The sequence below is a fragment of the Fomitopsis serialis genome, assembly GCF_022376445.1.
Source record: "Fomitopsis serialis strain Sig1Antser10 chromosome Unknown B0H18scaffold_201, whole genome shotgun sequence".
In the NCBI taxonomy this organism is placed as follows: domain Eukaryota; kingdom Fungi; phylum Basidiomycota; class Agaricomycetes; order Polyporales; family Fomitopsidaceae; genus Fomitopsis; species Fomitopsis serialis.
Genome location: NW_025955161.1, coordinates 56,803 through 68,823, shown reverse-complemented (window position 1 = coordinate 68,823; position 12,021 = coordinate 56,803). Strand labels below are relative to the sequence as shown.

The window sequence follows — 12,021 nt, the reverse complement described above, 5'->3', positions numbered from 1 at the left end:
CGCCAGAGAGGAATTCGTGCAGATATTTGCTTCCGTCCTCGACAAGCTTCCCGTCAGGCCCAGCCCAGTGATGACACCTTCAAGGGTTGGTGGTATGAAGAAGGACAAGACCGTGGCATTTTCACGTCTCGAGGGTCGAAACCCGTCGAAGGCACGGGAAACGAAACCGCCTACCTCGCGAGAGCAAAGGAAACGGCAAGCAGAACAGACTAGGGAAGCACCTGCGACAGATGCGACATCCAATGATCTCAAGGTGGATGAGATGGTGAGTCGCGCATACGAAGCATACGAGCGGAATCACAGGGTAAGTCTGCTCCGATTTGAATTGAAAAACTGAGCGACTGATCATCACGGACAGTGTGACCGTTGCTTCCTAAAGTGGGGCGAAATCTACTGTCACCTTGAAGAAGGTAGCACTAGATGCGAGATGTGTCGTTATAACAAGCGACGGTGTTTTTGGGACGGCTTCTCGCTGTCACCCAGATACTACAACGGTACGCCTGCGCTTACCGTGATTGCGCGACAGCTGACGGAGATGACCAATGAAGAAAGATCTGCGGGAAAGCGCCTGGATGACGTGGCAATCGTGTCCATGAGCGGCGACGTCACAACCTGGGAGACTCCGGAGTCTTTCGTCGAAACGCAGAGCGCAGCCTCTGCCCAGCCAGAAGCGATGGATGTAGGCTCATACGACCGTACCGTGCAGCATGAAGCGAGACCCAATCTGCGGTACGAGGGTCACACGTACAACGACAACGAATCCCTCGATCTCGCCCATCGCGCCGCAGTTGTCGAACTGAGAGATCTCCGTCGAACTATCGGGACGCTGGAGCGACAGGCTGAGGATATCCGCAAGATTACGGCGCAATTGGATGGGTCGCTCGAGGCAGATGAGGGTTCGTAGTACTGCATTGGATGCAGTGGGATTGTCACACTTAGCTGCATAGATAGCATGGGCGATACTGTGCACCAAAAATGCAGGGAACAATGATCACGGGCATGCCACACGTCCTGCGACGCCAATCGCGCTGCCTGTCTGCGACAACGATCTATATCACGTGAGACAGGGCGTTAGCCACAAAGGCGCTTAATCCGGGGCATTGTCGCCCATAAAAGGCATGACCGAACCGATCAACTTTCCGCGACCCGTGCAAGGCTTCCCGCGACATCTACCCTCTCTACTCATCCTTACTTGACTCTTAGCCCCAGAATGTCTGGACTTGGACTGCTCACGCCGATCGAAAAGTTTAGTAACTACATCCGGGACACGCCTGTGCCGGACGGAGGCCCAGCGCTCCACAATTGGGTTGCACAGTACAAAGATCTACACGTACGAGTGTCTCACCGCCGAAAAATATCATTTACAGGGGCTGAACTATCAACAGGATTTGTACATTGCACATCGCGGGGATCACCCGACTGAGCCACACCCCGAGGCTCTGGTGAACGCTGCCAAGGAGGCTATGCATCTGGTACTGGAACGAGCGACACCGAACTACAAAGTTTGGCTGAGTGCGAATTTTCCAACGTACTCAGTGCTATACACGCGCACTGGCCCTCCGAAAAGAGCAGTAAGTTGTTTCAGTCACAAAGACGAATGTACATTAACCTGAAGCATGACGCGTCACAGCCACGTCAGAACAGCGACGGAAAGGGGGAGGCCGCCAAGTCGGGGCTTACTGGGACCCCACCGTCCCTAGGGCCAGACGGGAGACCTGCGAAGTTCGGCCCTCCTCTTAAGAAGTTCCGACTCGCCGAAGCTGCTGCGACTCCAGGTCGCCCCGGCTTCGCTGTATCAACAATGAAGAGAAAGGCCGCCGAGTTGGACGAAGGCCATACCGGGTCTTCAACAAGCGCCGACCAGGTACATACCCGAGTTCACCGATGTACCAGAACTAACAAGTCGCAACTGTACAGTCATGCAGCAATTGTATCGCATCGGCAGCAGACACGCTCTGCAATGTAGAATCAGGGGCGGCGGAGTGCCGCCAATGCCTCGACCGGGGCATCAAATGCGACAAGACTGGTCATGTTCTACAAAGCGTAGACGTCGACGGTGCGTTGCTGATGGGGAGATAAATCTGCGCGTGCATTGTTTTCTGACCATATGTAACATACTCTGCTACAGGATCAGCCAAGAGGGCGCGATTGGAACCAGAGGAGCGATCACCGGGCTTTGATACGGGTACAGCTAGCTCCCCGGTGAAGACGGCGTCCGTTTTGTCGACGAGCGACGCCCTGGGAAACTCTGCAATAACGGGTGTCAACGATGGGGCCGAGGACACACAAGGAGACACAATCACCATGCGCGAGAGTGAGTCTTCTGGCGTGGCGGCCCTTGAACAAAGCCCATCACCTCCTATGACGGTCGAACGGAGCGTTTCCCAGGTCCAGGATGCGATGGACGAGCAGGACATGGAGAGCGCGGATCTCACAAGGGAGCTGGACGGAGTGGAGGGGTTGATTGTCACAGACGTGATGGAGGGCGAACCTTCGACTAAGACATCCATCGGCACTCAGACACAGAGCCCGTCGCAATTTGACGTCATGTCACCGGTTGGCAGTCGCGAAATTGGAGGCCGGCGCCTGGACGTTTACAGCGGAACGAGGCTGTACCTGGCGGCAGTCGAAGAGCTCCGATCCCTCGAGGCGCGGATTCACGTCATGCGCGTGCAAGAAAAGAACCTGGAAGATTATCTGGCGACAATAGAGCGACAGAACACGAGCACTACGCTCTCAGAGGAACCTGCGGGAGGCGCGTCTGCACCGGCTTCGGTGGGGGTACGTGCGACGTTTCCCTCGGTGACTGAAGGTAGCGGCGCAAGAACTCACCCGTCGCATCGCGAAGCGGTCCAAGCTGAATCGCAGGACCGAGGGGGCCCAGGCGCCGCGGGTCCTTCTCGGAATGCTGCTTTAGGCTGACTTGGTATGGTCAGTGAGGGTCAACGTGCGTTGACACGGCGGAGAAACGCAGACTGAACACCGTCACGAAATGTACCCTGATGATGTGACGTGTAAATGTATATGTAATGCTCGCATATTGACCGCGTTTGGTTTCTTTGGATTTGGCATCCGTTGCATCTTGAATCTATGGTTGGATCGTGCCGCGGAGTGGGTCTACGCATACGCCTGGGTGTACTAAGTGATGGGTGCCACATTCGAGGATCGCTGCTACTGGCGTCATGTACAGTAGCAATCGTACCATATCGCTGTACATGAACAACACCTGTGTGCATCAATCGCAAGCGATGCAACACTAGACATGTCTGCTCAGGGTGTCGGGACGAAATCGCAAGGAGCACAGGCTAATTACGCAGCTACCCGACGAAGACAGCTACAGAGTCGCTACCGGTGCAACGATTAAGAGTGGGCCGAGTTGGACGTCTCAAGAGAGATTTCACAGCAAAGGACGAAGATGCATCCAGACATCTGAGAAATAGTCGTGAAGCGGTGACTTTTTGTGTGTGGAAGTGACTTAAAAGGTGTCGCTGCAGTGGTGGCTAAGTCCCGAGAAGCGACGCATGATAGCGCCTTACTTTTAAGTAGGGGTGATAGTATTGAGAGTGTCATATCACCCCCCTCGACGTATGTCCTTTCTCGCGTATGCTGGCGACTTCATGTCACCCGACATTCACTGCACGGCGCGCGCTAAGTTTCACGCACGTGGCCGACGCGTCGCGTCGGTGTCGACGGTTCGACGTCACATTCCCACGATCCTGCCATTACCGTGAAGTGACCCCTTCGACACAGAGCCACCCGCTGCACTCACAATACTCCTGGTTCCAACAATTCGGTATGAGGGGTATTAGCGACGACGAATACGAGGAAGGTAGTGAAGTCGAGTTGCGTGCGCAAGGGAGGGGGACCGATGCGAACTGGATGGATGACGGCTCGTCCATAGTTGGAGACGCAGACGAAGGCGCATACGAGAAGCATCCTATTGACCGCGACGATAACAGTGTCGATGACGACGAAAGCTCTTCCTCCACGAACACTTCTGAACCATACACCGCATATGTCAACACCGACGAGGAGGCAGGGGGTGATTCCGGCGATGATGTTGAGGATTCAGAGGAGGTTGACGAGCTCGGGTCGAATCAAGGAGACGGCTTCGTCGAAGACCCGGCTCGAATCGCACAGACCGACGTGCAAACGGTTGGAATTGATGTCTCTCCGCTAGCGCGGATATTGCGGGAGAACACGAAGGTGGTAAGTCAACAGCAAATGCCACCCATACGGTGCTCTAGGACCCGTGATTGACACGCTTCGAGTGCGACCATTGTAGGACTGTGGGAGGCGGCACGGCAGTGTGCCTTTTCAAGAACAAGAGCGCTGTCGCTTGCGAGAATTGTATCAGAACGCAGTGCGAGTGCACGTTCCAAGGGTTTCCCCTGGCACCAAAATTGCGATGTACGTACTACAATGCCTCCTCGCGAATGTAGTCTGACTGATGTGGCGACACAGACTTTGAAAAGCCCGTCTGTCCCCCAGCCGGCTCCGGAGGCGACGATTTCCGTGCTCGGGCGAAGTCCTCCATGCCGCCTATTTGCGACGTGCCCGCTGGAAGAGACGATGAAACAACGCTGGGTCCTGGGTTGCGCAGGGAGATCGGTATGCAACGCATGAACGTCCGCGCAAATCAATCAAAACGCGCGCGGGGAAGCTCACCGGCTCCTCCGCCTCCTATAAAGAAACTGAGGCACGAACACCCATATCCTAAGACTCATGATGCACCACCCATAGCGTCCGCATCCCGGGAAGTCATCACGTCGAAGCGGGAAGCCTTCACGAAAAGGCCTGGCAGCGTCACTGGAGTATCTGCGAAACGACGAGTAGTCCCACCTTCCTACCAGCCTGGAATGCGCTCTATAACCCGCATCCCGACGGACAACATCCATGGCACCGAGGCGACGGTGAAGCGGTTGATTGAGACGCACACCGGTGTGTTGCAGCTATATCAGTCGCTACTCAACGACACCAACGCGGAGCTCACCGCCGCCAAGGAAAATGAACGGCGCATTAGCGAGGAGCTTCGTAAATGCGAGGAATTGTTGGCTGTTTATGACATCACTGATTAATGTTATGGACTGACGAGGATCTCCAGTGCTTGGATATGTTTGACCCGGACAGTACTAATGTCGACACTATTATTATGTACCGACAATGTATACTCATGCGACACGCAAGGATGGAGTGATACCTTTCATTTAATCTGCACAGACCTCGCCAGAACATGAGATGGGACTGCAGAAACAGTGGGGCGAAGTCGACGCCACACGATTCGGGACGCCGAAGATTGTAGCGGAGATCACTGCCCGTGGGGACGTGGCCCATGGGCGCCTAGTAAGTCGCGTTCTTACTCTGTCGCGCTTGTTCGACATCGGACCCGTACGATCCCCCATCTAACGCTCAACGCTCAACGCTCAATCGTTCAACAGGTGATGGCACCAAGAAGGATAACCGCATCAAGCCAGACGGCGACTTCGGCGCCACGTCCCCATGTTGCCCATCTTCGCAATGTATTAAAGCTCCTCCATTTGAGAGGCCTTCAGAACCGCCCGCGAACAGATCAGGTGAATTGTCTGCGATTTCTACGGGACGCAGTGGTAAGTAAGACCACACCTACAAACGATTGTCGAATGACCGTCGCTGTCGCAGATCCAATACGGTGCCAATGAAAATCTGTATACGGGGCCTCAGGGAAGCTGGAAGGCCAAGGGCGACAAGGAGAATGTATCGGAGACTATCGAAGGCTTATCGAAGATACTGGTCACCACAAAAGAGCGCGTCGATCCTACGGTTGCGGACTGGATCGCCAACCATTGGTCAAACTTGATGACGCCCGCCAACCCGCTACCTTCGGTTCCCAGACGGTTCGAATTTGATCAAGCGGACATACGTGAGTGAAACCGAGTATTAATATTGAGAAAATGATGACTAAAACATTGCACAGAATCAGTGACCGATCTCTTGGCTCAAGCGACTGAGAGGTACGTCCAGTAATTCCATCACCAGGGAGTGATTCTGACTGGCAGCATCTGCGCGTTCAGGGCGCAGAAGGATTCCCTTCCAAAGGCCGAAGCGCAGCCAGTAGCGACTGCAAGCGGGAAGCTCCCTACCGAAGATGTTACCCGACGCGCGGTAGGCATGAATAAGGGCGCTTCCCGTCCCAAGGGAAAGGGAAGGGCGGACAACACTGCGGGCTCGAGAGAGCCAATTGCTGAGTACGCGCGAGATCGGCTGCGAGCGGGACAAAAGGTGCGCTTTTGCATGGAAGCATCCAAAATATGATGATGACAACGTTTGCAACAGTGTGACTACTGCAAGTCTGCAGTGAATGTTGCGCGTCCGTGCGTCGTGCTGGAAGGTAGCGCCAAATGCGAGGAGTGCAAGAAGAGGCGAAAAGGATGCTTCTTCGACAACCGTTCACTGAGCGGATATGTCAGCAGTGAGTGTCGTCGTATCAATAGCCTGATGAACAACGCCAATGATACTTTAGAATCTGCAGAGCACACTAGTGGAACGGGGACGGGCGATAAAGACGACGCGGAGCATGTCCCTCGAACGTCCGCCTCGTCCGTCTCGTCCGCGGCTCGGAGGTCACAGTCTACCGCGGGTACTCCTGAGCCAAAGCGCGGGGCAAACGCGCTCGGGAAGCGCCGCGCACAATTCGATGATGACCCAGCCGAAGCGTTGTCGGACGACGCGTCGACAAAGAACAAGGTACCACGCACTCTGCTGCGAGAAGTCGAGGTCGTCATACCATACGTGGACATTGACCGCGATCAATACCGGTCAATGGAAGAACTGATGTCCGAGCCCGGATGGAACTCCTCTCGTGAAAGGAGGTACACACCTTTGGACGTTGCGGCGGAGGTACCAATGAACCAGGCGCCCCAGGTGGATGCTGACAAGGTGGACGCCCTCCGGGCACTCGTCGCGCAGCATCGAGAGGCCCTGGTCGCGGCAAAAGATTTGGTGGCAAAAACGGAGCAGACGAAGGCACACCTGGAGGAGAAGGTCGCAGGGGCACAGGCGGATAGGGCACAAGCACTCGCACAGCTCGAGGCCCTGAAGTCGGGTCAGGAGAGGAGGTGACATGATGGGGGCGACGAAGTACACTGATATTATGCGGGGTGGTCGAGGGCAGCTAGACTGTGCGTGTGTATGCGTGTAATATTACTGAACGACGTGTACGAACTGATTAATCGAGCAATGTCGCGAGCGTGGTCGGACTAGCCATGAGTCAATGGAGCAGCAAATTCAAACGAGGTGTCAAGAAGCCGCGCCCTGGAATCGTCTGGACTCGAATTCGACTGAGACCGTATGTACTGGTCGTATCGTGTGAGAACAATACGAATGGAACCCGATCGCGGCTTGCGCAGGTACATTGCTGAGCATCACTTGTGTGCCTCAGGGTGCCGTGATGGCGTTTAATCCTTGTCCGACAAGCGAGACGCGCGTTTGATGTTGATCACGAGGCAAAGACGACGCGGAGATGTCCAATGCATGCGTGGCCTTTCCACGCTCTCTCATCTACTGATTATACCAGCCAGGCCTCCTTCCGCCCACGCGTCGCGTTTTATATGTCGCGGGCTCCGAGTAGCAGTGGTGATGACGACGGCGCGTTAGCCCTCATCGAGGCCTGGTTCAAAGTTTCGGAAAAGCAGGACTTCAGCATTGCGTCCATGGCTATGCAAGTACTTGAACAGCTCTATGACTTACTGGTAGTTGATTCACTACGGATCATGATCTGCTTGCTTACGATGTGTCGACAGCTTGAATTTGGGAAACGCCACGGCTACACGTCGGGGCGTATGGCCGAGCCGCCCTGGATCACTCTCCGGCTCAACAGGTTGTCAAAGCTCGTGAAGGGCAAGCGTTGCCACAATGATGGGCGAACGTGGGTCAAGATCCATTGGCCCGAGCTCCTCGAGGGTGGCGACAGCCGCTGGCCTAGTTCTGCATCATGGGACGCGAGTGACGCCGTTGCAGAGGTCGACGACGAGATGGACGGCAATCAGGATGGCAGCGAGGATGGCGAATATAACGGGAAATTTGTCAGTGACGTGCATGGCGACGGGTCAGATGGAAGTGAGGAGGACGACGAGGAGAACAAGATGGTGGAAGACGGCCATGAGTCGGCTCTCCCAGCGTCGCAGTCGCGCTCAACCAAACGGCCCGCAATGCGTGCGCGGTCAGCAAAGGAGGACATCAGAAGGGATGCCGAGCGTTACCGCAAGATTTTCATGAAGGTATTTGTGCAACTGCTGCACGATTTTATTCATTGACAGTCAAACTATGCTGTACAGTGCGACCGCTGCCGCGCGGCAACGCGGGCTGTCAGGAAGTGCACCATCAAAAAGGGGAACTTAACTTGCAGCATATGCAGGAACACGGGGAATGGCTGCTACTTCAACGGGTATTCCCTGAACGGTACCCAGAGCAAGGGTAAGCATCGTACCGTATCACTAGCAACGACGCTGCGAGCTGACTATGCGCGCTTAACCTAGCGATTCCGTCCAAAAGTACGGGAATGCGTGACGCTGCGCTCGTGGAGCGGGATGGCCGTGGTGACAGATCTGAGCCGCGCACTTCCTCTACGCACACAAAACCCAGGCAAATTCCGAGAGCGACGCGTTCCAGCGGAGTAGCTAGCGCGAACAGCGTCGATGACGGTGAGACGACTCCGACCAAGATTGACCCGACGGGGCCCGCGAAGATTGAACCCTCTAAGCATGAAATCACGGGCTCAAAGGATGATGCCCCTCGTAGGAAGCAAGCCAAGGCAGAGGTCGCCCGGAGCGTTGTCGGTGACGGTCGTAGGTCGGTTCGCTCGATGGCGTCAGCCTCTGCGATTGTTTCCGACCCTGGATATGGTGAGGAGATGCATCGAGTGTCATCGGCAACACACACCGAGTTGTTCGTGCTCGGTAACGTTACCTTCGAAGACAACACTTTTCCTGACGGCCATTTTGACGTCACCAAGTCACACGCAACGACTGGGATGACACGCGGTGATCAGGTCGAGCGCGTGAAGAAGTTCATCGGATTGCTCGAAACGAAGCAGTCCCAGCTCACAGGAGAGATGGACCAGCTACAGAAGCAGCACGACTGGCTCTCGCACCAGCTAGCCGTTAACAAGTTACGGCAGCAAGAGTTGCGCCAAGATGGCAGGCCTGAACCTGGACCAAGTCCCCTGGAGGCTGAGCCTGGACCGAGGCGCCCCCCCCGCGTCGCGAGTGGCATCAAGTTCTCGTCGGGCGGCTCGCGGGCAGGGCGGATCGCGCAAAAGCCGTCGACGATAAAGGTGAGACAATGAAGACATATCATTGCGAAAGTGGTAGCTGACTGTTCGTCTCTGCTGAAGGGTAGGCGTCAGTGATGAAACGAGGTCGGTGAGTATCCCTGTCGTGGCGTCGATTCCCGTCTTGCGTGGGTGTTTCGAGTTGAAGGCAAATGGAAGTGGCCTTACGCGTGTCTTTGGTCGTTTGTCTGCTCTCGAGCGCCATCTCACGTTGATATATTGGCAGATAATTTCAGCAAATGGATCGACGGTACGCTCGTCAACATCCGAACGACACGGTGACATGGTTCGTAACTTGTGCTAGTTGCAGCGATAACCTATACGCTGAAATGTGCTACCATCGTAATCACAGACCGGCGATGTGTCGCAGTTTGTTTATGAACAACCCGGTCGTAAATGGATACCGTGATTGGACCTATACAGTATATTGTACTGTACCGGACGAGTTCAATTACGTGGTCGTTCGCAAGCGCCAATTGGGCTGAGGTCGACTAGGGTCGCTATAATTGTTGTTATTACACAGTGCGATACAGAACGACGCCCTGCATCCTTTGCAAGTGATACGACAGCTTTCGGTCGATCTCTGTGAAGGTCGAAACTGGAGATCAGAGTGTGGCTTGTAAATGTCTCACGATTCTTGATTGGGCCACTGATCGGTGAGATTGCGTGCAAGTATAACAAGCACGTGTTACCTTGAGCGTTGTGGCTTCACTGCTATCTCCCGTCTCCCTAACCTAACCTTACATTGTCGCGTATCTGTCGATCGAATGTCGAAACCGTCAATCATTGGGAGTCCTCCGTCGGATGCCGGTACAGTGGGTGCCTTGGAATGGTGGTTTGAGCGTGGAAGTGAGGCCGACCTGAAGATATTTGATAATGCGAAGACGCTTGTTGAACAGACGCGTCGGTGGTTGGTATGTCGCGACATTCGAGTGGTTGACTGTATTCTTATGCCTTGACAGCGCACATACGGCATTGAGTATGGGGTATACTCTAGAAAACGGGCGGAGCCGACATGGATCACGGTTGAGTTGAGCAAGCTCGCGGGCCGCGTGAAGAACAGGACCTTTAACAAGGTCGCACGATATTGGGTAAAAGCCGAGTGGCCGGAGCTTCTGATAGCGGGCCAGAGTCACTGGCCAGGAAGGGGCCTCGAGAGTCGCGGAAAAAACCTTCAAGACGCGGAGGAACCATTGAGTGGCCGTGGGGACAATGACGAAGGAGGTCAGAAGGCAGGCGACGAAGACGTAGGTGCCGTCGATGACTATGAGATGGATGCTGACGAGTCGCTCGCTTAGGAAACGGATACGCTGGAGAATCGCGTGGTGGAATCGGCAAAGGATGTGGTGAGAGCCAAGGCGGAGGAATGTAGGAAGCGGCTCAAGAAGGTATTGCTGCGAATACGTCTAGAAAATCACTTTTCACTGACTGTGCCAATGCAATTTGCAGTGCGACTACTGTAGGTCTGCAACAAGGGCAGTGCGGGAGTGCGTGGTAGACCAAGATAGCGGGACATGCGGGACGTGCAGAAAAGCCGGCAAGGGATGCTACTTCCAGGGCTACTCGCTTAATGGGACACAGAACAAGAGTAAGTGTGGATCACGGTGATCGACAGCCCAAGCAGTCAACTGAGAATGTTCTGTTCACAGACGCAGCGACGCTCGTGACGCCCGATGACGATGCCTCTTCGACCGTTAAGAAGGGCAAAAGGAAAGCAGCGAGTGTCACCCAAGTGCTGGAGCAAGAACGTCCTGCCAAAACCACGGCTTCCGTTGTTGAGGAAACAACACTGGTTCAGCGCGAAACTCGATCCCGTGCACTGCGACAACCGTCGGCCGCGAAATTGAGCGAAACCGCTCTGGACACAGCGACCAAGACCAGGGGGGCGAAGAATGGGAGACTGATGGATGAGCGTTCGGAGACCCCTGAGGAGGCGCCTCCTCGAAAGCGGGGAAGATACGACGTCGAGAAGCCCTCCAACGCTACACAGAAGAGGCCTACGCGCGCGACGGCTGCCGCTCCCGCTACCAACGCCGACCGAAGGGCTTCTAGGCCGTCGAATCCCGTATCCGATGGCCACATCCAACGTGAACCCTCGCAGAGACCCTCAGACGCGGCGAGTATTCACAATGTCAACATCGATGGCGGAAACGAACGGCGGGGGGAACTCGATGATGCGTCGGATAGCGCAGGCGAGGCCGCCGGTGACCATCCGATTATATTCATTGGGAAGGTAATCAAGCTCTGTGAAGCGGAGAGGGCGAAGGTCGCAAAGAAGATGGAGAAGTTGCAGAAGCACCGTATCTGGTTAGATGCCCAGCTAAAGGCAAACAAGACACGTTTGCGAGAGCTGCAGCAGGCACAAATGGCCGAGGCCGGGCCTAGTCACCAGCAGGGCTCCTCGCCGTGATATTCATCGGTGTTATTATCCTCCATCAACCAAGGCACGCGCTCGGAGGAAGTATGTGAGTTACCCTGGAATTCATATTCTCATTGATAGCTGATCGTACTGTGTCCCAGTCTTATGATAGGTCGGTCGACAGTGTTATGAATGTGTGTATTATGGTCTGGCGTCGCATTTTCTCTACCCCGTCTGGGGTTCGGCTTCGACGTCGTGGAATGTAATAGAGGATGTAGTAATATTGTATGACAGTAAGAAACGACCGCCTCGCTACACTGATCTCAAACAATGGGGAATGAGCGAAGTCGGCGAG

At 55.0% G+C, this 12,021-nt stretch overlaps 2 protein-coding genes across 2 annotated transcripts; both read left to right on the top strand.

The window, feature by feature from the left end:
- Window positions 1-70: 70 nt before the first annotated feature.
- Window positions 71-9,716, top strand: B0H18DRAFT_960563 (uncharacterized protein; the record flags this gene model as incomplete). The annotated part of the gene is made up of 23 exons (XM_048042972.1): window positions 71-304; window positions 359-896; window positions 1,204-1,571; window positions 1,631-1,864; window positions 1,918-2,056; window positions 2,129-2,781; window positions 3,261-3,366; window positions 3,734-4,209; window positions 4,365-4,410; window positions 4,465-5,057; window positions 5,221-5,343; window positions 5,439-5,606; window positions 5,659-5,899; window positions 5,954-5,990; window positions 6,051-6,258; window positions 6,313-6,448; window positions 6,500-7,094; window positions 7,214-7,324; window positions 7,553-8,255; window positions 8,295-8,451; window positions 8,514-9,310; window positions 9,534-9,557; window positions 9,660-9,716. The coding sequence occupies 23 exons, from the start codon at window positions 71-73 to the stop codon at window positions 9,714-9,716; spliced, it is 6,744 nt and encodes a 2,247-aa protein (XP_047885847.1).
- Window positions 9,717-10,074: 358 nt separating this feature from the next.
- Window positions 10,075-11,717, top strand: B0H18DRAFT_960562 (uncharacterized protein; the record flags this gene model as incomplete). Its single annotated transcript, XM_048042971.1, has 5 exons — window positions 10,075-10,221; window positions 10,270-10,554; window positions 10,606-10,695; window positions 10,757-10,895; window positions 10,957-11,717. The coding sequence occupies 5 exons, from the start codon at window positions 10,075-10,077 to the stop codon at window positions 11,715-11,717; spliced, it is 1,422 nt and encodes a 473-aa protein (XP_047885846.1).
- Window positions 11,718-12,021: the final 304 nt, after the last annotated feature.